Raw genomic sequence first — 25,079 nt, forward strand, 5'->3', positions numbered from 1 at the left:
TTAAAGCACATGCAAATTAACTTTTGTGAACTCGCTGAACTGATGTAGCCGTTCCTCTGCGTTAATATTGCGAGTATTTGTCGCGTTGTACACTAATGCTGTTGAGACGGAGGTGTCAGATAACGATATAACGTTAGCTGCTATATTTCTACAAAAGCAGTCAGCAGCTTGCTTGGAGCAATGGATCATAGCGCAAATTTGAAATATATCGATATATCGCCCAGCCCTGGTGACCTAACTGTGATGTTGTCAACTGACAACGATACCAGCGCGAGAGCGACTGAGATACGAAATTGAGCAGGTGAACAAGCTGAACCAATTAGACATTCTCTGGCTGAACGCAAATACGTCCTTGTTGATACTTTGAAAGGAACTTTCTGTACGCACGTCAGCCAGTTGTGGGTTATGTCCTCATATGCTCTCCTTCTTTTACAGATCTGCATGATTCACGTAGTTCACATTTTCAGGTCAGAAAATCCGGAATTCCGGATTAATCCGGAAAAATCACATCCCTGGGTTATGCGTATTTGGCGTGCAGTCCGCGTGTGGGGGAGGGCTCCCAGCTCGGAAATTGGGCCCGAACCCAGAGTACTCCCCCCGGAAGATAAGAAGAATTACATGCTTTTCTGACAACAGTCGGTATTCACACGAGCTTCGTGTTGATCAGCACACTTCGCCGTGATTATTTTATGGTATAAATCAAATCAAAATCAAGTAATCTGTTATCTGTATCTGTATCTCAAGTATCTGTAATCTGCAATCCTTGGTGTAATTCAACAATTGTCTCTTTGCAATATTGGCATCTGTTGACGCTCAGAGGGCTTTGTTCACCTGCACATCACCTGTTCTCATCAGGTGTATGTAGCTTGAGTCCAGCAGGTGGATGAGGCGTTCACAGGCTTTCTTCTGGTGATGTGAGAAAAAGTTCATAGAGTCAATCTGGACCTTTTGACTTTTCCAGTTGGCGTGTCGTTCCTTCATGAAGACACTCACGTTTTCCTGGCACCTTCCCCATAACGATAATCTGTCCCTTCTTGACCAATCCTGTCACCTCCAGCGGTGCGGTTGTCTGGACAGACCTCAGTGGGTGAATGGGCTCTCTGTGAGGCGTCTGAAAAGCATCTTAAATGTCCGCTTCGCGAATGAAACACATATGTACTTGAACTCATGAAGAAATGCATAGAAACTCATAATACAACGAAACAAAACCATGTCATGTTCAATGTAAAATATCATGTTCTTTTCAGCAAGTGTGCTCATATTTTTCTCAGAGTATTGAATGGTAAGGATGTCTCATATTAAATATCCAATTCTTAAATATATTTTTTGGTCTGAATTCTAAAAAGGAAATGCAGCAAGAGGTCAGTGTACTCAAAACAATCAAATAGATTCTCTGACAAGAAGTCATGTAATAAAAACAATCGACGTTTAATAAATGAATATGTATATAATAATCAGTGTTTGTTAAGGAATCTTCCAATGCAAGCCACTTATGCAAATCTAGGAAGTGACTTGGAACATTCTTAAATGTATTCAAGAATGGAGATTGTTCAGTCCTTGCAATAGGTGTGAGAGTGTGTGTTTGTGTGAGTGCGTCTGTGTGCGAGTTTGAGCGTTTTTGTGAGAGAAAGAGAGTGAGTGTGTGTGTGTGTGTGTGTGTGTGTGTGAACAGCGTGTGCTATGTCATGGGATCAGCTTCCCATCCTATATGTGTGAAGCTATCCGGATCTGTGAGTGTGAAGATGCACAATATATCTTTAGTGAAGTGACACTATTGGACTCTATGTCATTTTCATCTTCTTATGATGTGTGTTCAGTCTGGATAGATTTGATCTATTCCGGGTGATGATGCAGTGAGGGTGTTGTGATAGAGGAGTGTGTTCAGTCAGTGTTCATGTCTAGGAGATGGGTGGAATTCTACTGTATAACAATTGTGTTGCAAATTTTAGTTCCAGTTCTAAACTGGGAGGCCATCTAATGTAGTGATGTGCTATTGTGAGAGGTAAAGGCATCTTGAATTGTCTTTTCACCCATCTCCCGAATCTCAGGTTACGTTCTAACAATCATGAAGTCCGGTTGTCCCAGCGTCCGTCCTCCGAGGAATTGCAGAAGTAAACCTAACAGAAGCAAATGCAGAGAGAACCAGTTAATTTTGATGTTTTCAACAGTTTCAAATTCAGACATGTGGTCGACACTTTCGTTTGCTTGCTCCATTATCATGTCCATAGCAATTTTAATTCCAGCTGTCCCATGAAACCGAGTTTCATTGACCAGATCTGAATTATTGCTGTTGTTGCTTCAGTGTGCGACACCTAAACATTGCTCTTGCAGTCAGCCGTCACAGCATTAGAGATCCAAGTTTCCGGGTTTTAAACTTCAAGTTGCTTTCATTACAGCCAGATCTGTGGGCATGAATTATTTCATAGTGCCATTCACACATTTGGTTAGTGATGGTCTCTCGTTACCTCTGATGTTTAGTTCACACCCTACTTGGACGCAAAATGCAAAATGCAAAAAATAAATAAAAAAAACATAATAAAACCTGCCAGAAGGCTTTTCTACACCTTCATACATACACACATATTTTTTATTTACAGTTAATGTCATTTTAAAGAAGATCACTAAAGCACATAATCTTGCTTTCAACTCACAACATGTGCTCCTGTAACCATGTGCCAGAAAAGGACTTCCCACCTTCAAATGGTGCTTGATGGTGACTCCCAAACCTTATTGGACTGTTCTTTGATACTTTTTCAAACTTTCTAATTGGTTGCAATCATTTAAAGAAAAATTTACTGAACATAGGGCTTAAGAAAACTTTCTGTTGCCTGAGGGCAACGCCATGCTGTAGAATTAAATGTGACTTGTTGCTTGCCAATTTTTAGCTGAAACTGTAGAAAAAATATTCTATATTTTTCTAGTTTTATAGAGGTTGTATTTCAGCTGTTTTTAAGCATTTATGTATTTGTCATCTGAGCCACCCGCTGCACAAAGTGTTTGACGATCAAAATGTATATCTGACAATCTAAAGAAAGAAATCTAATACTACGATTAAAAGTTACAGATACCTGCTGAAGCTGTTGTATCATGTTTTAGTAATGGCTGGGGGTGTTTTAATTCCTTTTTCTTTTCTTTTTTTGGAAGAACTTTGACCGCATCCATTTTACTCGTTCATTACTAACGTCTTGCACATCAACAAACACCTGACTCCAAAATATTTAATTTCATTGGCTCGATCGTACAAGACCGCCGAGCTTCTCATCGATGGTTGGCCAGTTTACATGTCAGTCAGAAGCACTAGCCTGAGTGGGCGGTTCTTGTCGGTTGTGAATGACAATGCGTATGTTGACGGACGCTGTGATGCGAGAGTCGAGAAATATACATTTAATTAATTAAATTCTCTCAGTGATGGTGTGTACAATGCAAGGAAATAAAAACATTCGGGGCTTTACTGAAAACAGCCCCCTTAGCCCACCCCTAGCGCCGCCCCTGTCTGCGATATTCTGTTGAAAATGGAGTTTAATCGCCCTCCTGTGGTGAACTGTGTGAATTACACTGCTGAACCGTATTCAGAGCGCCAGAGGAAAACTGCACTAAACTCTGCACTTACTTTGCATTTATTTCACATTGTTTGATAAATTATTAATTTAAAGCGACATAGTAAAAAAAAAAAATCTAGAAAAGTTCGCTTTTGTTTAATGGAAATATATTCTTATATCTGTAATATCAATTTCACGTCTAAACGTCCTCCTGTGGTGAATTGTGTGCATTACACTGCTGTTAATTATCTCATTTCTGTTAAAACCTTTTATTAAATTATTGGCATTGATTAAAATCCTTTGATAAATAATTGAAAACCTCTGGCAAACATGTAGTTTTAAAATGAAATATATTGTTGGATGTATAAACTAAGGGAAAATTATGAAAAATTGATTGTATCATCATTCTCTGTGTATTGTATACCGATTTGTTAAAATAAACAAATACATTATGTAATTTTAAAAAGTCCAATGTCTTGATCGAACTGTGGTGAATTCATGTGAATTACACTCCTGTTAATTATTTCTACCTAAAAATGTCTACCTACTTCTAGTTAATTCAAGTCAAAGGAAAACTTTGCATTACATTATTTTACATTGATTTCGTGTTAAATAAATCGTTCGTTACCACATGAAACATATGACCCCTTTTATTTATGGTATAATAATTGTACGTACTTTTAAATTTGAATTGAAAACGCCCTCCTGTGGTAAAATGTATTAATTACACCACTGCAAAAAATTTTCTACAGCAGTAACTCTAGAGGAAAACTAGCTTGATTAAGAATTATTCTTATAAATCCCCGTTGATTCAGACGTTTTAATAACAGAAAAAAATATAAGCGCAACAGAATAAAAAATGAAGCAAGAACATTTTAATGTTATTTTGTGTTGAATGTAACAAAATATGGACTTTAATCCACGATGTAGTATTTGTTGGCAAATGTAAAACCTAAAGATGAAGTGACTTTGCTGTCACCCGGTGTCTTATTTTGGCTTATTTTAGAATGCTCTAAATTACAGTTTTTCCCCATTCATTTCTATGGGTGCCCATTTTTGACCCAAATACAAGATTAAGAAGGTTTTTTTCCACCCACTTAACATTGTAGAATTGAGTCAAATATATATATATATATATATATATGTAATGTTCTCGTGCAGGGTTTTGAAACTCTGACTAAACACCAAGTTAAACCGTTGCAAATGAAGACAGAGTCGTAGTAAGGTTGATCATTTACTGTCACACTTCCTCATTTACATGTAGGTGAAAACTGTAATAAAAAACAATACAGCAATATTCAGTGTCCATTTCTTAAGTAACATCCCATTGTGAATAAAATGAATATACAATGCAATTCTCATTGTAACAGCAGCAGCTACACATGCCATCAACATCTCTGAGAACTTGTACACAGCATAATTTTAACAATCTCAAACATCATCATTTTAACAAAATATCTACTAATACATGACCTTTAATATCTAAAATCACATAAACAAACTTACAGCATTGCCTCTATGATGCTTTAAGGTGGATGCAAGTGGATTCAACACCAAGAGCACACCATGTCTGTCTCCTTGTTTCCATGCAGTACCAGGAAGGACAAACAGGAAGTGACTTAATAGGAAATGGCATCATCACATGACTCTAAATTCCTTAAAGGACAACACACTCCCCGCCTGACCTATGTGAGGTCACTATGGATTTACAGTATGAGAGTGCCTAACCTTAGTCTTTAGATCAGTCTTTGGTTAGAAGTAGAACAACTTCTGCAATTGGCCTTAGAAAGGTTTTCATATTATTTTGATCACTTGTCACTACCTCAACCTTTCTGACATGTCCATCCTTTCCAGGGAATATGGCAGTGATTCTAGCCATGGGCCAGCAATTGCGGGCTACCTGCTTATCCCTGAGCAGAACTATATCTCCAACTTGAAGGTTTCTACGAGGTACCGTCCACTTCTGTCTCTGTTGCAAGCAAGGTAAGTATTCACGGCTCCAGCGGATCCAGAACTGGTTTGAAAGAGCCTGAACTTGTCTCCATTGTTTTGTGTACAGGTCCTTGTCCGAGAAGTCTCCAGGAGGAGGTGGAACTCCTGTCTTCTGCGTAAGGAGCATTGATGGTGAGAGTATGAAAGGTTGTTCCGGGTCTACAGACACAGGTAAGAGTGGTCGTGCATTAATAATAGCAGTAACTTCTGCCATTAGTGTGCAAAGAACTTCGTGGGTTAAGCGAGTGTTCAGCTGCAGAAACATCGAATCTAAGATTCTCCTGGCAATACCAATCATACGTTCCCACGAGCCTCCCATGTGAGAACTGTGTGGTGGATTGAATTCCCAGCTGCATCCTTGCTCACTGAGGTACCTCTGCACCTTTTTGTCCATTCCAAGCTCCTTGCATGCCCCAATGAAATTACTACCGCAGTCGGAACGAAGCTGTTTCGCAGGGCCTCTGAGTGCGAAGAATCGCCTGAGAGCATTTATGCAGCTTGACGTGTCCATAGACTCAATAACCTCAACATGTACAGCTCTCAAACTCATACAGCAGAACATGATCGCCCATCGTTTGCTCTCCGCCTGTCCTCCTCTGGTTCGTCTGGTTGTTACGCACCAGGGTCCAAATACATCAAGTCCCACATATGTAAAGGGAGGGCAGGTCTTGAGGCGTTCAGATGGTAAGTCCGCCATGCGTTGCTCTTCTAGCTTTCCACGTAGCTTGCGACAGATTATGCATTTGTGGAGTACTGAATTTATTAGAGCTTTGCCTCCCAAGATCCACAGTCCTGCTGCCCTGATCGCTCCTTCCGTCAAATGACGGCCTTGATGTTTCACTTGCTCATGATGATGTCGAGTGAGCAGTAGCGAAATATGGCTATGTTTGGGCAGAATTATTGGGTTCTTTTCAACAGCTGGAACCTGAGAGTGCTTTAGACGTCCACCAACACAAATTAAATTGTCCTCCATGATCGGACTGAGCTTCCGTAAGCGGCTACTTTTGGATACTGCCTGGTTAGCTTGGAGGGCTGACAGTTCTTTTGAAAACGCTGATTTTTGTGTTGCTTGAAGGATAACATTCCTTGCTTGGTCCATTTCATCCGGAGTATGAGGTAAGTCACATCTGTGCCAACCTTTGCATTTTCTGTTTTGGTTTGTGTGTTTGCAAGATTTTGCCATGTGAACTAGAAATGCTACTCCTCTTACCAAAGATGTAAAGGTTGAGAATCGTTGGAATCGGTCAGAGGTGAGCTCTGGCTCTTCCAGGTTAGTAGCACAGCTTTGTACTTGCGGTCGGATTTCTGAATCTTTTTCAGGTTCAATTAGCTGAAATGTCTCACTTGTTTTTATTTTCTCTGCATGTGGCTGATACAGGAAGGAAGGACCGGTAAACCAGGAAGTCTGCACCAGGCCAGATGCAGGTAAGGATCTTGATGCATGATCAGCAGGATTTTCTTCTGTATGTACATAATGCCACTGCTCAGGTCTTGAGGACTGATGGATACGTTGGACTCTATTGTGAACATACACATAGAATCGTTTTGACTCGTTATAAATGTAGCCGAGCACCACTTTGCTATCGGTGAAGAACTTTATGTCATCCAACTTTAGATCCAGCTCATCTTTAATGAGATCTGCCATCTCTACTGCTAAGACAGCAGCGCACAGCTCTAGCCTTGGGATGGTAGGTTCAGACAGAGGTGCTAGTTTTGCCTTGCCCATAACTAATCCTACTTCAACTTTTCCATCCTTCTGAAGTGCTTTCAGATACGCCACAGCACCTATAGCCATGGTCGATGCATCCGAGAATACACACAATTCTGTGTGCACTGCTTCAGTGAGTGAGGTTGTTGTATACATACGGCAAACATGAAGCTGTTTTAAATCTTGGAGTGAATCTCTCCAGGCTTCCCATCTGCTTAGCTTCTCTTCTGGGAGAGTTGTGTCCCAGTCTGACAATTCAGAGGTAAGTTCTCTGAGAAGGGCTCTTCCTTGGATTGTGACAGGTGCCAGTAAACCCAAAGGATCGAAAATACTGTTGACCGTGGAGAGGACTCCACGACGAGTGAATGGTTTGTTAATGGTCGATGCAGAGTAAGTGAAGGTGTCATTCATGATCTCCCACAGCAGACCTAAGCTCCGTTGTGTGGGGTAAGTCTCTCCACTCAGATCTAGGTCCTTAATTACTGGAACACAATCTTCGGGTGGGAAAGCTTCCATGACTATCTGAGCGTTCAAAGCGAACTTGTGTAAACGGATGTTTGACTCAGCTAGTGAGGCCTGTGTTCGTTGGAGCAAATCAATTGCCTCAGCTTCAGATGGTAAGGATATCAAGCCATCATCAACATAGAAATGTCTTTCCACAAACCTGACAGTATCCACACCATACTTCTCTGCGCCTTCTCTGATAGCTCTTCGAAGTCCGTAAATTGCCACAGCAGGCGATGGCCCATTGCCAAAGACGTGGACCTTCATTCGATATTCAACTATTTCCTTGTTGACATCATTGTCCTTATGCCATAGAAAACGAAGGAAGTTGCGGTGGTCTTCACACACTAAGAAAGAGTAGAACATCTGCTGAATGTCCGCTAGGATTGCAATCTTCTCTTTACGAAAGCGTAGCAGAACGCCTACAAGGGAGTTGTTGAGGTCTGGGCCTGTAAGGAGCACGTTATTGAGAGAAACACCTGAGCATTGAGCACTGGAATCAAAGACCACCCTGATCTGATTGGGTTTTTGTGGATGATAGACCCCAAATGTTGGAAGATACCAACATCCTTCATCTTCTCTCAGTGGCGGTGCTAGCTCAGCATGTCCATTAGCAAAGATCTTTTTCATAAATTCCACATACTGTTGTTGCATCTCAGGTTTCCTCTTAAGAGTACGTTGCAGGATTGTAAATCGGTTCACTGCTTGCTTTTTATTGTTTGGCAAGGGCTGTCGTGGTTCTCTAAACGGCAGAGGAGCTACCCAACTGTTTGCCTCGTTTCTGTAGACGTTTGTGTCCATTATTTTCAGGAAAGCCGTGTCTTCCACTGATGGAGCAAGTTTATAGTCATGCTCAGTTCTGTTAAACACTGTCTGTGCCAACGTCTTTTCAGTTACCCTGGCAGACATGTTACAGCTTGGCTGCATCTCCTTGACTTGCATGAAGCTTTTGCAGGGTAGAAAGATTGAATGGCGACCATTTTCTAGCACATTGGTCTTGAATGTGTTGACCATTGGCTTATGTACATTACCCAGACACACATCTCCTATTACTACCCAGCCCAGGTCTAGTCGTTGGGCAAAGGGGGCGTTATTTGGTCCATTGACCTGCTGCCTGACCTTGTGTGCCCTGATGACATCTCTTCCAAGTAGCAGCAGTATTTCTGCTCCTGGATCCAGCTCTGGGATATCCTTAGCAATGTGTCGGAGATGAGGCTGGTGTAGAACTGCACACGGCGTTGGAATTTCAGACCGATTATTTACAATCTCATGACACTCAATGAGTGGTGGAAGAGAGATGAGAACTTTTCCATCCAGTGACTCAATCTGAAATCCTTCTGCTTTCTTGCCAGATGTTTCTTGGGTACCAGAGCAAGTCCTGAGATGATATGAGAATGGCTTGCTCTCCACATCAAACAGCTCGAAGAACTCTGGTCTGGCTAATGAACGATTGCTCTGATCGTCCAAAATTACATAGGCTTTGATGGCCATGTCCTTGGAACCCTTGGGGTATATCTTCACAAGGCAGATTTTTGAACATGAGCGGCTCCACTGACCTGGACTGCAAACTTCTGTACAGCTTGTGCAAACTACAGCTGTGTTAAAATCATCTTCTCCCTCCCCGCCGTCCTCTGGTGATGGTGAAGGAGCCTTGACTGCTTGAAGTGTTGAACCAGGGTGCATGGCCGCATCATGATATATGCTGCCGCATTCAGTGCACTTCACGGAAGACTTGCACTCTTTAGCGAGGTGAAAGATTGAAGAACAGCATTTGAAACAAATTCCTTTTTCCTTAAGGAAGGCTTTTCTCTCATTAAGGAGTTTGTTTCTGAATGTTCTGCATTTTTTCAGAGGGTGCGGTTTATTGTGCAATGGACAGATTTTGTTTGGATCGTCATTGACTGCACACAAATCTGTTTTGTGCACTGATATGAGTTTGTTAGAATGGAAACTCTTCACAATGGATCTGTCTGGTTTCATGGGTGTTGTAGCACTGCTTTGGTACATAAAGCTTGGGTCGTTTCGCTTCTTTGCCTCAGAACACAGAAAGTTACAGAAAAACTCAAAGGGAGGGAAGTGACCATGATTGTTTTCTTTGTACCATGACCCAGAAGTCACCCACTTGTCCTGAAGCCCATATGGAAGTTTCTCAACAATAGGAGCAATTCCACGTGAGGTGTCGAGGTATGACAAACCTGTTAGATAACCATCTTCTTTGGCACCTTGGATTTCCATTAACAAGTCTCCAAGTTCACGTAATTTGATGTGATCTTTAGCAGAAATCTTTGGAAAACTGTCCAACCGCTGAAACAATGACTTTTCAATGACTTCTGGCGCAGCATAGCACTCACCTAGTCTATCCCACGCTTTATATAAAGCAAGATTGGGATTACTGACATGCACAGAGCGGATGCGTTTCACCAGTTGGCCAGATTCCTTTCCTAACCATTTAGTCATGAGGTCCAATTCTTGAGTTGCTGTGAGGTGAACTTCACGAGCTGCACTGCTGAATGAGGAATACCATGACAGGTAATTCTCTGGCTTATCATCAAATTGGTACAATCCTGAATTAACAAGGTCCCGTCTTGCTAAATACTGTGCCAAAGGCTCTGCATGAGGTGGCGTGCCAGCTGGAGCAATATATCGAGGAACATATGACTTAGCATGTGCGTTCATGATGGAGGCTGTGTTTCTGACTTCTGACTTCTTCACACCAGTAGACAGATCCGGTAAGTTTACTGCTGGTAAGTTGCTATCAGCTTTCTCAGACTTTGGCTTGCTTTTAATAGACTGTGTAGGTGAAACATATTCCGCAGGCGGGCTCCATGTTATGAAACTACTATGCAAGTCAGCATGGGATGGAGGAGCGACATGTAAGAGAGGAGAGGGAAAATTACTTTGAAAGTTGATTTGAGAATTGACATATTCACTGATACGCTCAATTTTAACTTTCTCTGTTTCAGAACCTCCTCTTTCAACTGCAGCATGTGTTAGCAGTTCTGCATCTTCCAGCACTTGTGCTTCCGCTGCAGCCACATCAGCTTCTCGATGTAATGTTAACACATCCAACTCTGTGTCTATTCTTACTGTTTCCAGCTGATTTTGAGCTTCTCTTGCAGCCTTTTCCATCTTCAGTTTAGCCTCTTGACTAGCATATGACGCTCTCACCTTAGCAGCTTCAGCTCTGGCCCGGGCTTGGGCTGCACTCACAGTTGCTGCGGATGACTTGCTGCTTCTAGCGCTGCACACAGACGACTTGCTGCTTGATGCCATCTTAACCACTTTGAACATCAAACGGTGCTTTTTCACTGTAATGTTCTCGTGCAGGGTTTTGAAACTCTGACTAAACACCAAGTTAAACCGTTGCAAATGAAGACAGAGTCGTAGTAAGGTTGATCATTTACTGTCACACTTCCTCATTTACATGTAGGTGAAAAAGCATTGCCTCTATGATGCTTTAAGGTGGATGCAAGTGGATTCAACACCAAGAGCACACCATGTCTGTCTCCTTGTTTCCTTGCAGTACCAGGAAGGACAAACAGGAAGTGACTTAATAGGAAATGGCATCATCACATGACTCTAAATTCCTTAAAGGACAACACAATATATATATATTGTGTGTGTTCAGGAGGCAAACTTAGGAAAAGCAGCCAAGTCTTGTACCTCTCAGATCAAGGGAAGTATTTTAAAAAAATAAATCAAAACTATTTTGCCCACATTTGTCCAGAATACGATTTTAGGGTTAAGACGAACATTTGTTTTTATCTTGACGCCCTCCTGTGGTGAACTGTGTGAATTACACTGATGTCATTTTACCCATAAACATTTAAAGATTTGTGTCAGCGAAATAGATAAATCGACTCTGCAAGAATTCTGGTGTGTGTTCACGTGAAATGAAAAAAGTTCAAACGAATATTATTCTCTCCACGAGCCAAAGGTAACGTTAAGTTAGAGTATAATTTAAGATTGAACCAAACATGAATGACGAGTCACGCAGGTCCTGTGCTACTCCGCAGCGGTAAGACCAGAACCAGTATAAAATAGTCCGAATATAAATTATAGGTGTACCACAGTGATTCAGGATAAGACAAAGCACGATTTGGACAACTGATACATGTACCCGCTCATTATATAAACCTTTGAACATTTTGAACACAAAAAGCTAAGCACTAAAACTGATTGAGCCATCTCTATCATCTGGTTGAGGTGTATTATGCCAAAAAATCCACTAGATTTCACAGCGTCAATCAACAGCACTTGTCACAACACTTCTTCTAACAAGAAGTGAGAGCCTTAAGAGCCTTAACTTTACAAAATGATGTTACTTGGTGCTATGAAAAAACTTTAGGATATTTTTAATCATTTTTCAAAAACATGCTCAACCAAATGGTTAATTTGGCACATAACGGTTAACCATCACCCCCCTTTTTGAGAATGGACATTACAATGCACTATTAAAACTTGGTTGTAATTCAAGTGCTTTGGAATAAAGGCCTAAGTTTAGTCTTGTTTTAAAGAAAACACTCAGCAGATTATTGCTGAAGTAAAAACACTTCAAAAAAATAAAAGTATGAAAAGGTTATGGAAGTTTTAAATGTACATTAAATCAAATATACTTTACTAAATATTTTTTTCTTTTATATAAAATATATATTTTGCAAAATATTTTTTCCTATAAAATTACTATAAAATCAAAGCCATATATCTAACAAAGTTGTGATCCAAATTTGAAGTTGATATCACAAAAATTGAAGTTCTCATGAGATTTTGTTTAGGCTTAATACCAAAAATGACATAAATTCCATTGAATTTAATTGCATTCTGCTGTAGCAAATTAATATATTTCTGTCCAAATATCACTTCTGTTACAAAATATGGAACCTTGAGACTCAGACCTTTCTGATAATGTGTTTTGTCAAGATTAGAAAAGGTTTTGATCATAATTTGAAAAAGTATGGAAAAAGTATGTGTTGAATTCCAGTACCATTTATTACCATTAAAAGGTTTGTTTTTACTTACAATTATTTTATGCAACACTTTCTCATAAAAAAAAACACCCTCAATGACATCATCGTCATAAACCGACTGTCTGTAGACTGGTGGTTGATCTGGAATACACATTTTATGGTAAAAAATTCTTCCATGTAGTTCTGTTCACAACCTTTGGCGAACGGTCCTCTCACTTTAGAAATCCTGACAACATCGCTGACTTTGAAATTAAATGCAGGCTTCTCTGTCTGTATCACCATACAAGTTTTGAAACACTTGAACCTCATTTGTATTTTATGGCACAATATGGCTGCCGTCGCATCATCCAAGGGGATGCTGCATACTGGTGGTGGTTGAGGAGATTACCCTCTCTATGTAAAGCGCTTTGAGTGCCGAGAAAATCGCTATATAAATGTAATGAATTATTAATATTTACTCTGTCTGTAACGGTCACCAGCTGGAGTGCCCTTTTGAGCCAGCAGAGGGCACTCCAGATAAGACTATTATCACTCACAAACTACAGTTCCCAGAACTCACTGCCCGGACTCATCATCACTGATCACATTCACCTAGGAATTAAAGTCAGGAGGATAATGCTCAGAATTGCAACCAACAGTAAAAACAAGACTTCGCCAACAGTAAATGTGAACACAAGGTATATATAGACAGACTAACAGGATGAGACACAGGTGAATGCAATCAGTGAATGAGGTACAGGTGAATGTGATCAGTGATGATGAGTCCGGGCAGTGAGTTCTGGGAACTGTAGTTTGTGAGTGATAATAGTCTTATCTGGAGTGCCCTCTGCTGGCTCAAAAGGGCACTCCAGCTGGTGACCGTTACACTGTCGACATCCACCGGTCTCATTTTAATACTTTGATAAAAACTGATGATGTATTCTTGTATTCTCCACAAAACAACTTTTTAATATTCCACGATGCTGGCTTTCAAATCAAATCAGTAGCGGTAGCGAAATGATAAATTTAATTTAATCTTGAAAATGCTTGTTAAAAAATTCCTTTCCCTGATCCGTCTGTAATTTCTGTGGAAGACGCCCCTCTTCAAGAATAGACTCAAACGCTTTAGTAACCTCAAGACCCCTCTTATTCTCCAACACACAAGCCCAAGCATACTTGCTAAATACGTCTATACACGTCAGCAAATATTTATTACCATCATTATCCTTGGACTAGGCCATCATGTCAACAAGATCAGCCTGGAACTGCGCATCAACCCCGTACACAACAACTCTATTGTGTTTGTATTTTATCCACAAGTTTCCGAGGGGCGCTCCTGTAAAAAATAAAGTGGGTGAAACTTCCGGTGAGGTGGCGGAAGTAGCATTCCAATGGTATTTTGTGTGTTAGTTAGCGAAGAGGCTAGCTGTTTTTCGGATAATTATTTTACTATTTAAAGACGCAAATCTTTATGAGAGATGTCGTTACGGAGCTCAGGGACAACATGTGCTGTTCGCGGTTGGTATAGCCGGACTAAACTAATTTAGTGGCTTAAACGTGACTGTTTTGAACATAAGCTGAAAACGAAATCAGAGTGATCCTGCCAACGACTGTAGTTTCCATCACCTCCCAAAAGACGACGAATCTTCCTGTGTACATTTGTTTAAATTCTTAATGTTTTATAAACTCTATCAGCATGTGTTTGGCTGTTCTCTACTGATGTTACAGCTAAACTCAGGATCAAAGCCTGTGTTGACAGAATACCAAATGTGCCAGTTAATGTATTCAAGCAGCACATTCATTTATAATTTTGAATAAACTCCAAAGCACAATGACTAAGTGTGTATTTTTTATTTTAATTGTTTGTCAGCTCGCACAACTGTCTGTCACCATGCCTTGATGAGTATTGATTATTAATAATGTTATTATAATACTCCCAGCCAACTACTGCGGATGGTAAAGGTACTGTTATTTCACCCTTTTGAATTTCGTTGAGGTTGTGTTCCCACATCGTTAACTAGTTTGGATCACTATAACTTGAATGACTGTCAACTGTTGAATGAACGAGTGTCAAGCGTGTCAAATCGCGCTTTGTTTACTTCCAACCGGAAGTCGCGCCCACTTTTGACGCAAGGCCTCATGGGGCGTAGGAAACTTGTGGATAGGAGCTGTTGTGTGTAACATGTAGGCATCTTCTCCAGCTAACCAGGCTGAAACCCGTTTATTAATATCACTGACATAAGCCCCTCTTTAAATGTGTTCTTTAAACGTTTGTTCACATACAAAATCAGACAAATAAAATCCCCAAATAACTGTAATTAGGGGCCAAGCACCGATGGTGTGGAGGCACCTATTGTATTATTCTTCCGTTTCTTCTTCCGACTGGGTGTCTATGGCAGCCCATAGAACCGATTGCGGGAAAGTTATAAAGTTTGGTACACTGATAGAGGACTGTCTGAAAAGTCTTCATATTTGGAGTCTCCAACTCAATCCCTCTAGCACCACCAACTGTCCAAAATTTCACTCATATTTTGCTAATAACTTGAACCAGATCATCTCCAGGCCGTGCCAACCAAAGATTATCGAATTCATAAAAAACGCTGCATGTCGTTCTCGAATACTGCGCAAATAAATTTTACGTAACGCTTGCAAAAACAGACATAAGGCTGTATCTCCGCAATGCTTTTACTTATTTAGAACAAACTTAGTACATGTCATCATAAGCATGACCTGAGGCTACATGCTGCATTTCGGTGCTGCGCCACCTACTGGTCCGGAGATATGAAAAATGGCTATTTTTGCTTATAACTTCTAAATAGTTTTTTCAAAAATCATAAACATGTTCTTGTTAGATTCAGGGCGTCATGCCGAATCGACTGATATCCAATTTTCCCAGATCGGACATTTTGAATTATGTGATAAAATGCTGTATTTTTGAACCCATGAACGAATTGTTACGAAACTCAGTATGGGTCATCAGTACGATGTCCTGAAGGAGCCTGAGAAGTTTCGAAACAGTGCCATCTAGTGGTAAAATAAAATTTTCAAATGCCTTTAACTCTGGCTGTAGTTGACTTATTTTGCGCTATAACATAACATGCTATACTTAACGAATGCATTGGTGTAACATTACGAAACTCAGTTTGTGCCATCAGCACCATCCCCTGAAGGTACTCAGAAGATCAAGACAGCGCCACCTTTTGGTCAAAGTTATAACAAAATTTCTAATAATGCTTATAACTTTTGAATAAATCTGCGTATTTTAATGTGACTGGTCTGAAGGTTGTAAAAGGTTGATTTTGTAACTACGCCACCTATTGGTTGAAAGTGATAATCCATTTAATCACATTTTTAGTTAATTGTATGTGATTTTTCAGCCATTTTGCCTAAATTCATCTTTAAATGTCTTCAATTGCTATTTGCTGCAGTTGGTCTGACACATGTTGGCATGTTTTGTCGTCTGATTGTGCTTGGCCCCGGTAATTGCTCCTTGCAGCTATATTTAAAGTTTAACTTGCAATCTGACAATCTTGCTCACCAAAAAGCAGGGCCGGCGCGTTAAAAGAACTAAGCGGCTCCCAATCTATTTTCATTTTGTTATTACTATCATTTAGTATAACAACCAACTTTCCATTTAAACTGAGACTTACAGTAGTAACTTCCGTCTGAAGACTGATCTCAGTTTGACCACCAGCTGTCCCGAAAACATGAGGTGAATATTTGCCTCATAACCTTCATAAACGTGTTTAGTGAGAACTGAGAGATTGTAGTTAAGCACAATAAATGAACAGTTATAACTTACCTCAAGGAATTCCACCTTAAATATACTTGCATTTACTGAACCTCTAAGTTCAATCAAGGAGGATTTCAGAATAAATGAGATACTGGATAACTTGTAGAGCGCATTATCAACACAAGGAAGACACAGGTGCAATACAATCTTTTTTTATTAACAAAACAAGATTTTTTGTTCTTAAATGAATCAGCTATACAAAATATAAATGTAAGTTTTTTAAAATAATTACATACTAATAATATACACTAACATCATCTATTTGATGGTTTAGACTTACACAAAGCTTAATGTATAATTTGCTTGTCTTTTGCGGGCCGTTTCGGGAGGCACACACACACACACACGCACACACACACACACACACACACACACACACACACACACACACACACAAGAGCCACCTTGAAGTTGAAAACAGCATCTCTCGCCGGTATTAGTTTCAACTATCACAGATTGAGCTGATTCTGACGTGAAGTTTGTGTTTTAGGAAGGAAGGAAAGGAAGCTGCTCTAGATGGAACGTGGATAGTTAAAGTTTTACCTCAAATATCTTCTTTTTATAATCCTTGGAAGCCAGAATCAAAAATAAAATTTGATTAATATCACAGTCCTAAAGTGTAACCAGACTAAATATTTGTTTTGGGACTTAAAGAAATCGTGTAGCACACAACAATGTCATATCACTTGAAACGTTGGAGTGGCAAATTTGGCAATGACAGTGATTAGTAATATTTTGATTGCTTCAATATAGATGAGTTAAATTCCAATATCATCATGATTGAGCCCTTATACTAAAGACTTCTTTATTCTTGCTTCATCTCAGCTCTGACTAAGATCTTCTCAATCCATTTCACCTGTAAATAAAATAAAATAATCATTTGTAAGAGTACTACACCAACAATAATCATTCAATATCACTTAAGTGTACATGTATATTTCTAATAATGCTGTTTACATTACATAAGAGCTAGTATGATAAACTTTAAAGCAGTTTAAATTTGCCATTAAATACATGCATTTCTGTATTATCACTTTGAATTCATAAGATTTAGGTTTTAAATGGTCTCGCCAAATCTCACCAAAATCCCTATTCATTTTAAAGATATAAAACTGATGATGTCAGTTTATGTTTGAATATAGAATGTAAATTTTAGATGAAGTTGTACAGACATCAGATCCTCACACATTTCTTAGAGTTTGTAAAGTAAAGAAAGCCTAAAGCAATGTGATGTGATGCTTGTCAAAGTAAAAACACACAAGAGACGGAGACATTGATCATGTGAGGCTGGACGGCTGTGAGCTGAAGCTGGAATCTGCTCTGATTATTCCTGCGTTCTACAATCTCTGTACAACTATCAGTCTAATTTTGTTATAACAAATTCTAATGATTTTCTACTAATGCAATTCATAAAGCTTGTTCAATAAAGTTGTTTATTCTTTAGTTTTTCCTCCAGAAATCACTAAAGTACAAGCCCCGCCCCCCAGCTGATTCAAGAGATTTCATTGGTCAAGCCAAGTCACCTTCATTTATACAGTGCTTTTTACAATAGAGATTTTACAAAGCAGCTTTACAGTCATAATAGGAAATTAAAACAACATTTAAACAAGCAGCTCTAGACGAAAGCCATTGTCCAGTTTAAGTAAGTTCAGGGGTGATTCATTTCCATTGTAAAAATAATTTATAGGGCCATTTACACAACACAGTTTCAACAGAAAACTTTGAATAAATTCTTGTCATTCATCTCCATGACACAAGAACCTGAGAACGCAAAGTTTTTGAAAAAGATATCATTATCTCTGTGTAAACTTCAAAACCATGAAAACGGTGAAGCCGTACACATGAATATATCATGTTAAGTCTAGGTATGTGCATATGAATGTGTGTTTGCATGGCGCACACTCTTTCTTTACGAAGTGATATCGCCAACTACTTGTCTGGTCTGCATAATGCAGCATTTTTAGTCTTTGTTTTTACCTTACTAGAAGTTATGTAGCACATCATGGTAGAGAGTATTAGTTTTTTTTCTGAAGTCTGATCTTTCTTGGCAGGAGACTGTGATTGGCCAATGATGTTGAATTAGCTGTGGGGTGGGCTTGTGCTTTATTGGTTTCCAATCTATTTAAATTTTGCCCACATTGTTTCAATAAAACTTAATGATATTTTCCTTGCACAAATGTTGAAAGACTGTCAGAGATAATGAAAGTATCTTTATCATCACTGATGTTTACTCACCTGTACAGTTTGAGTCTCGTAACACGTCTCTGAGCTGCTTTGAGTCTCTGATATTATTGTCTCTCAGATCAAGCACTTTTAAAAACTGCAGTGCATTTGAGTTCGTCAAAGACTGAGTTAAAGCAGAAACATCTGTAATGCCACAGCACTGTAGGCTAGAACGAGACAAACAGACAAAGATCATCTTACTTTCACCAGATCACAAAACACGACTAAGGTGAATTATTTTCCACAAATACACTGTAAACCGTCTTTTCAGGAGAGACTGAGAATAAACGTATTGAACACTTTGTTGAAGTGTTTGTTAAAGAGATTCTCCTCACAAGGTTACAGTTGGTTTATAGATGATGTTATGGTTTATTGTTTATAAAGTTTCTCTCATCAACACCTATCGTTTTGCTTCAGAAGACTTTAATTTATCAACTGGGGTCGAATGGATAACCGCTGTGTTTGCTTTGTGTGTTTTCTGAAGAATCATCTTTGAGGTCCAGTACACTTGTAAAGACTCATAGAGACAGATTATTTATCTAAAAATCATGGACTTCATCTGAAGAAAGTCATATAAAGCTGAAATGGCATAAGGGTGTAAATGATAACATTTTCAGTTTTGGGTTGAGTATCTCTTTATCGCTACACTACACTACACTTTTGGTAAAAATTAAAGGGAACTCCGACTAGTGAGGCATGTTGGCCTTATAAGATTAACATGGACGTCGGCTATAAAAAGGTGATACAAAAACACTCCAAATGTTTTTGATTTTAATAAAAAAAGTCGAAAATCCATTCACTGGTAGGCCGCCATAGTTATTGACGTCTCAATGCATTCTGGGTAGTGACGTGTAAAGGTTGTTGCTGGCCCAGTTTTGACAGTAGCGAGATGAACACGTCTGCCGTTCAGCCTTTTCAGTTTGAACCCGAGCGCACAGTAGGCTTAAATCAAGAGAATAAATGCGGAAAACGACAGGCATACTCAATAGTTACATGAAAGTTAAGATTATCAGAGAGTCGAATAAGCGAGAGTGGGGCAAAATAGATGGTGTCTGCGGCAGTGGCCAATGCCAAGCGAGAACGAGAGCGTTTGCTGTAAAGAGCTTTTACAGCACTTTTTGTCAGCAGCTGTCCAGGGTAGGCTGTATAGATCAGACGATCGTACTATCAGTATAAATAATTTAATAAGTCATCTACCGCCGTCGTGTGCTTCCCTAAGCAGTCACTCACTGTTGAACGCATAGAAATAGCTGCTCTCGGACCTTGTTCAAAATCCTGCCGCGCCACAGAGCACCATTAGGTTACATAGTTTTATAATTAATTTAAATTATTTGTCTCAAATCGTTATTATGTATTTACTGAGTCCACCCTGCGCAGCAATTAGGGCTAGTTTTAAATCAAACGCACACAAAAACAAAAGCCCTAAAAACAATCCTAATAATAATTAGCTGTATTGTAGGACCGCATATAGGTTTATTTTTGTTTTGTTATATTATTTAGGCTATTTTCGATTGCGTAAAGTGTACAAATAAAAACAAAAACATATCAAGAAAACACAATCTATTGAGTCAGCATGATAAAGATGACGTGCTCTTTTTTTCCAAGTGCGTCCACGCCGCATCGAGATAAAAACATACAGTGTATAAAAACCTAAAAACCAAAACAAGTAGCGTTCTAACTGAATGAATACAGCTAAACTATATCGCTTACTTAGCGCGCAGCAGCAGCGCAGACAGCCTCAGGTGCAGACCGAGCAGGGACGTGCACAGGAATTTTGAGGGGCAGTTGCTCTGACCTGAAAAAAAGGGCACCCCCCCCCCCTCCCCCCTCACGGGCTATATGAAGGAATATATTCAGTTGAATTTGTCCCCTTCCAAATTGCCTTATCTGGCCGTGTTTATTGTCCAAACGCAATGCCTCATCTTATGGTCTTATAATTATTTATAAAGATTGCAAAATGTCAGAGATGAGACAAATGAGCAAAAGAGTTCCTCATATTGTTGTTTATTGTTTTTTAAATTATTATTTATTTTTTTATTTATTTGAAAAGAAATAATCTGGATTGAATGGAAAAAACTCGAAAAAATAAAAAACGCTTAGATTTCGGGAAAAAATACAATTCTTTTTTGCCAATCCTGACCTCCCCCTGGGGCCCTAAGCAAAATTCTAAGGGGCCCTCTACCTGATCTGTGATGCCGTGAGCCATGTAAACCATTTGCCATTGCCACTCAATACCGCCCAATACAATCCTCCCTCCTTTAAACAAAACAGTCAAAGAATAAGTACAACAGTATAGAATAGAATGAGGTTCAAACAAACAATGTTTACTGAATAAAGCATTTTTATAGAATGTTAAGATAACAAGTGAATATTAACATAAACATAAACAAGAAGAAAATAATAAATTACAACCCTGAACTTTGGCTTTTGGGATTAAATTTGGTTCTCTCTAGCCAGGGTATTTTCGGAATCAGTAGCCTATGAATTTTATTTAATTTTTTTTATGCATGTTGAAGCAAATCTTGATTTATGGTTATTTACTGAGGGATTTGCATTCGTATTGACCAGAATGTCCATCTAATCATCATTTTAAATTCAATATAGCCTATAAATCAATAGTCAATCAATGTCAAATTGCCAATACATTGGTTTATATCTTGCAATTAGTACAGTTGTTTAGAGTTTTTAACTACACTGACTGAGACTAGATAATCAGTGTCTTTATAATGTGTACTTTGATTGGGAGTGCCATATTGTACAGTATTTCTCTGGTCTCCATATTTCTGCTTGCAAATGCGAGTTTCATTTCGTGCACGCGCATATGAACGCAACACACGCGACGCGGTTATGTTTTCCGAGCTGCAGTAAACAAAGACTGTTGTTGCACTTTGTCGTTTATCAAAAACAAAACGTAATAAATAATGGTATTTTACTCTCACTTTTGTCAGGCAAAAAGTGATGCAAGAGATGCACTGCCTGCCCAGACAAACCATCAAACTTTGCTGACACTAGAGATGAGAGAACACATTTACCTGACTGCTGTTCCCGCAATTCACTCTCATGTTTTTCTTCTTCCTCTTTTCGTGACGAGAACGATAGTTTCGCTTCATTTTGTCATGGACTTCGTACACATTAATTAGCGCGCGACACGAGATGGAGGCCTGAGTAATTTGCGGTGCCTTACCATACGCACCGGTCGCGTGCAGTCTATGGTCTCGTGGAAACAGTTTGACTTTCACTTTTTTTTTTTTTTGGAAGTGAATGAGGCTTTGCGATTTTTATGTTGTTTTTTTTTTTTTTTTTGTCTAGGCCTACGTGAAATTCTACATCCATTGTACGATTTTTTTTTCCTCGGAAGGGCAACCTGAGTCGAGAAGGGCATATGGGCAGTTGCCCGGGCAACCTGAGCAACCCCCCTGTGCACGTCCCTGAGACCGAGTGTTTATGTGTGTGCGCTAAACTGTGGCGCTGTTACAAAATAGCTTAAATTAAAGTATTTAAAGTTGGGGATAAAACATAGGCTAATTATATTTAGAATACAGTAATATATACCTGCTTATAAAGGAGTAAATCATTGAAAATTTCTTTCTATAAGTAAAAAAAAAATAATGCAACAATAAGAATGTCAGTCGACCAAGACTGATTAGTCGACTAAACGGCTAAAGTTGACAGCAATATACATTTAAGATTACATTTATTTACAGAAATCAGCTGGTTGAATGAAAATGGCTGATGTTACCGGATTTTCAGGTGATGATATTCTCAATTCATTCAGTTAACTAACTCATCTAGCTAGCCGGTTGGAAAAAACAATAAACGAAGCAGCTACAGCGGCTAGGCTCAACCGACTGCAACCATTACACGTCACTACCCAGAATGCAGTGAGACGTAAATAACTATGGCGGCCTACCAGTGAATGGATTTTCTACTTTTTTTTATAAAATCAAAAACATTTGGAGTGTTTTTATATCACCTTTTTATATCTGACGCCCACGTTAATCTTATAAGGCCAACATGCCTCACTAGTCGGGGTTCCCTTTAAAACTCACTACTGGAGTTACTTTTCTCTGTGTAAGTGTGTATGATGCAGGTAATGTCCAATGAAATCCACACAAACAGCTCTAACATACAGTTCAATATTACAGGTTTATCAAAGTGTATAAGGGTTATTTTGTAAATTAATAATAAAACGCATAGTGTAGCTTTAAAAATGTTGATTCTTTTAGTATGGGGTTTGAGCACCTGTTGATCTTTAAACTAGACAGAGCACTTCGAGCACTTCTAAACAGATGGGAAGAGTTTAGAAATAGACGAAATTGCTACAGATGTATACATTTATTTATTTGGCTTTCAAAATTTGAAATGTTACTATTGTAGTGTGTGTGTGTGTGTGTGTGTGTGTGTGTGTGTGTGTGTGTGTGTGTGTGTGTGTGTGTGTGTGTTATTAGATTCCACATATCTGCAAAAGGAAAGAGTCGAATAACTGATGTGGGTCTCATAAACGTGATTCTGAACTACAGGAATATTAATATTAAACAAAATATAAAATCCAAAATGTGGTTTATGTCCATAAGAGAAGTTTGAGAACCACTGATGTGTGTGAATGTTACTGACCTCAATCTCTCCAGTTTACAGTGTGAATCCTTTAGTACGTCACATAAGTGATTCACTCCTGAGTCTCCTAGTTTATTCACACTCAGGTTCAGATGTCTCAGGTGTGATGGGTTTGATTTCAGAGCTGAAGTCAGGATGAGACTCTGTTTCTCTGTAATACTGCAACTATCCAGACTGAAGACAGGAAGAGAAAAAACTGAAATGCTTCATCAGGCACTTAGTTTAATAAGTTTTACTTAAGTTTACTAGTTAAAAGACATTTAAAATAAAGAGTAACAGAAGGTGCCGAGCTATAAACACTATTACTTGAGTCCTGTTGTCTTAAAATAAACTGTAAACTGTAATATCACAGTAACTGCTGTACAGTATAATGACACTAACTGTAGTGTCTTCAGTTTGCACTGTGGGTTCATCAGTAGATCACTGAGGTTCTTCACTCCTGAGTCTCCTAGTTTATTCCAGCTCAGGATCAGATCTCTCAGGTGTGACGGGTTTGATTTCAGAGCTGAAGTCAGGATGAGACTCTGTTCCTCTGTAATACTGCATCTCCACAGACTGAAGACAGAAAGAGAAAAGACTGAAATGCTTCATCAGGCACTTAGTTTATTCCCCATACTCTGTTTTTAAGGCTGTCACACTAGTTCTGTGTGCTGGAAGATGTTGATTCTCCTCTTTCATTTTTCTTCTATTTCTTTTATGTCTCTTTTCTTTATTCTTTATCACAGCAGGAGATTTCTTTTCAGCATTTACACAATCAGTACATTCTTCAAATTTAACACAATAGATCTTAGTCAGGTTAGATGAAATATTTGATTTATGTGGATGAAAATGAGGCATTTAGAAAAAATTGTAATATATAGCAGAGTACTAAGATTATTTACATGTTAGGGATAGTTCACTTTGAAATTAATTTTTGATATGTTTTATCTTACCTCAAGGGCATCCAAGATGTAGGTGTCTTTGTTTCCACAGTATTTTCAATTTTGACATTTTTCAGTCAAACCGTTGCTGTCTATCAGACATTCACTGGAGGCTAAGGGGGTCCACCAAAAAGCAGCACAGAGAAGTCCAAATTAAACATGATTTAATGACTCGTAAATGTAAGTACACATTGATGGCCTAAGACACGAAACGAGCGGTTTGTGTGAGAAAACGAACAGGATTTATATCGTTTTTAACTCTTTTAAATATTAGTCATGACAAAATGATCTGACGGCAAGGGCGCTTCGGTCTGCTCATGCGCTGGAAGTGATCACTTGTGCGCCTACGTCACTCTTTGTTTATACAGAGATTTCGGAAGTTTTAACTTTCACTAAACATATTTAGATATATGGGAAACCGCAATGGAGGACGATTTCGGTATATCTAAATACTTTGTATGTTTAGTAAAAGGTAAAACTTCCGAAATCCCCGTGTAAATATTGAGTGACGTCACACGCAAGCGATCACTTCCGGCGTAACATTGAACTGATTCAGTTCGGTTCAGTTGGACATTGCACAACTGATTCAGATCACTTGGATTACACGAGGTAAAAACTATATAAATACTGTTCGTTTTCTCACACAAACCGCTCGTTTCGTGTCTTAGGCCATCAATGTGTACTTACATATATATTGTGTGTGTTCAGGAGGCAAACTTAGGAAAAGCAGCCAAGTCTTGTACCTCTCAGATCAAGGGAAGTATTTTAAAAAAATAAATCAAAACTATTTTGCCCACATTTGTCCAGAATACGATTTTAGGGTTAAGACGAACATTTGTT

At 39.0% G+C, this 25,079-nt stretch overlaps 2 protein-coding genes and 1 long non-coding RNA gene across 3 annotated transcripts in view; all 3 read right to left on the bottom strand.

The window, feature by feature from the left end:
- Window positions 1–1,404: 1,404 nt before the first annotated feature.
- LOC148997257 (uncharacterized) overlaps window positions 1,405–25,079 on the bottom strand; it is a 449,839-nt gene continuing 426,164 nt past the window's right edge. Inside the window, exon 2 of the long non-coding RNA XR_016147117.1 lies at window positions 1,405–2,117. This is a non-coding gene — a long non-coding RNA (uncharacterized LOC148997257). The remainder of the gene's footprint in view (window positions 2,118–25,079) is intronic.
- LOC120483523 (uncharacterized) lies at window positions 4,761–11,034 on the bottom strand. The gene is made up of 2 exons (XM_089122132.1): window positions 5,046–11,034; window positions 4,761–4,810 (listed from the first exon to the last, which is right to left on the bottom strand). Exon 1 carries the CDS (start codon window positions 11,032–11,034, stop codon window positions 5,281–5,283), a length of 5,754 nt encoding a protein of 1,917 aa, XP_088978258.1. The 3' UTR covers window positions 4,761–4,810; window positions 5,046–5,280.
- Window positions 16,619–23,997, bottom strand: LOC148997258 (ribonuclease inhibitor-like). The gene is made up of 5 exons (XM_089132950.1): window positions 23,958–23,997; window positions 23,701–23,896; window positions 23,320–23,493; window positions 18,718–18,872; window positions 16,619–17,338 (listed from the first exon to the last, which is right to left on the bottom strand). The coding sequence occupies exons 1-5, from the start codon at window positions 23,995–23,997 to the stop codon at window positions 17,325–17,327; spliced, it is 579 nt and encodes a 192-aa protein (XP_088989076.1). The 3' UTR covers window positions 16,619–17,324.

Source organism: Pimephales promelas, chromosome 2, assembly GCF_988280905.1.
Source record: "Pimephales promelas chromosome 2, fPimPro1.hap1.1, whole genome shotgun sequence".
Lineage (NCBI taxonomy): Eukaryota > Metazoa > Chordata > Actinopteri > Cypriniformes > Leuciscidae > Pimephales > Pimephales promelas.

Coding starts and splice junctions, on each gene's coding strand:
- LOC120483523 (XM_089122132.1), bottom strand. CDS start 11,034: ATGTTCAAAGTGGTTAAGATGGCATCAAGCAGCAAGTCGTCTGTGTGC.
- LOC148997258 (XM_089132950.1), bottom strand. CDS start 23,997: ATGAAAGAGGAGAATCAACATCTTCCAGCACACAGAACTA. Junction 23,897..23,957: donor TCTTCCAGCACACAGAACTA/GTGTGACAGCCT, acceptor GAAGCATTTCAG/TCTTTTCTCTTTCTGTCTTC. Junction 23,494..23,700: donor TGCAAACTGAAGACACTACA/GTTAGTGTCATT, acceptor TCCTGTCTTCAG/TCTGGATAGTTGCAGTATTA.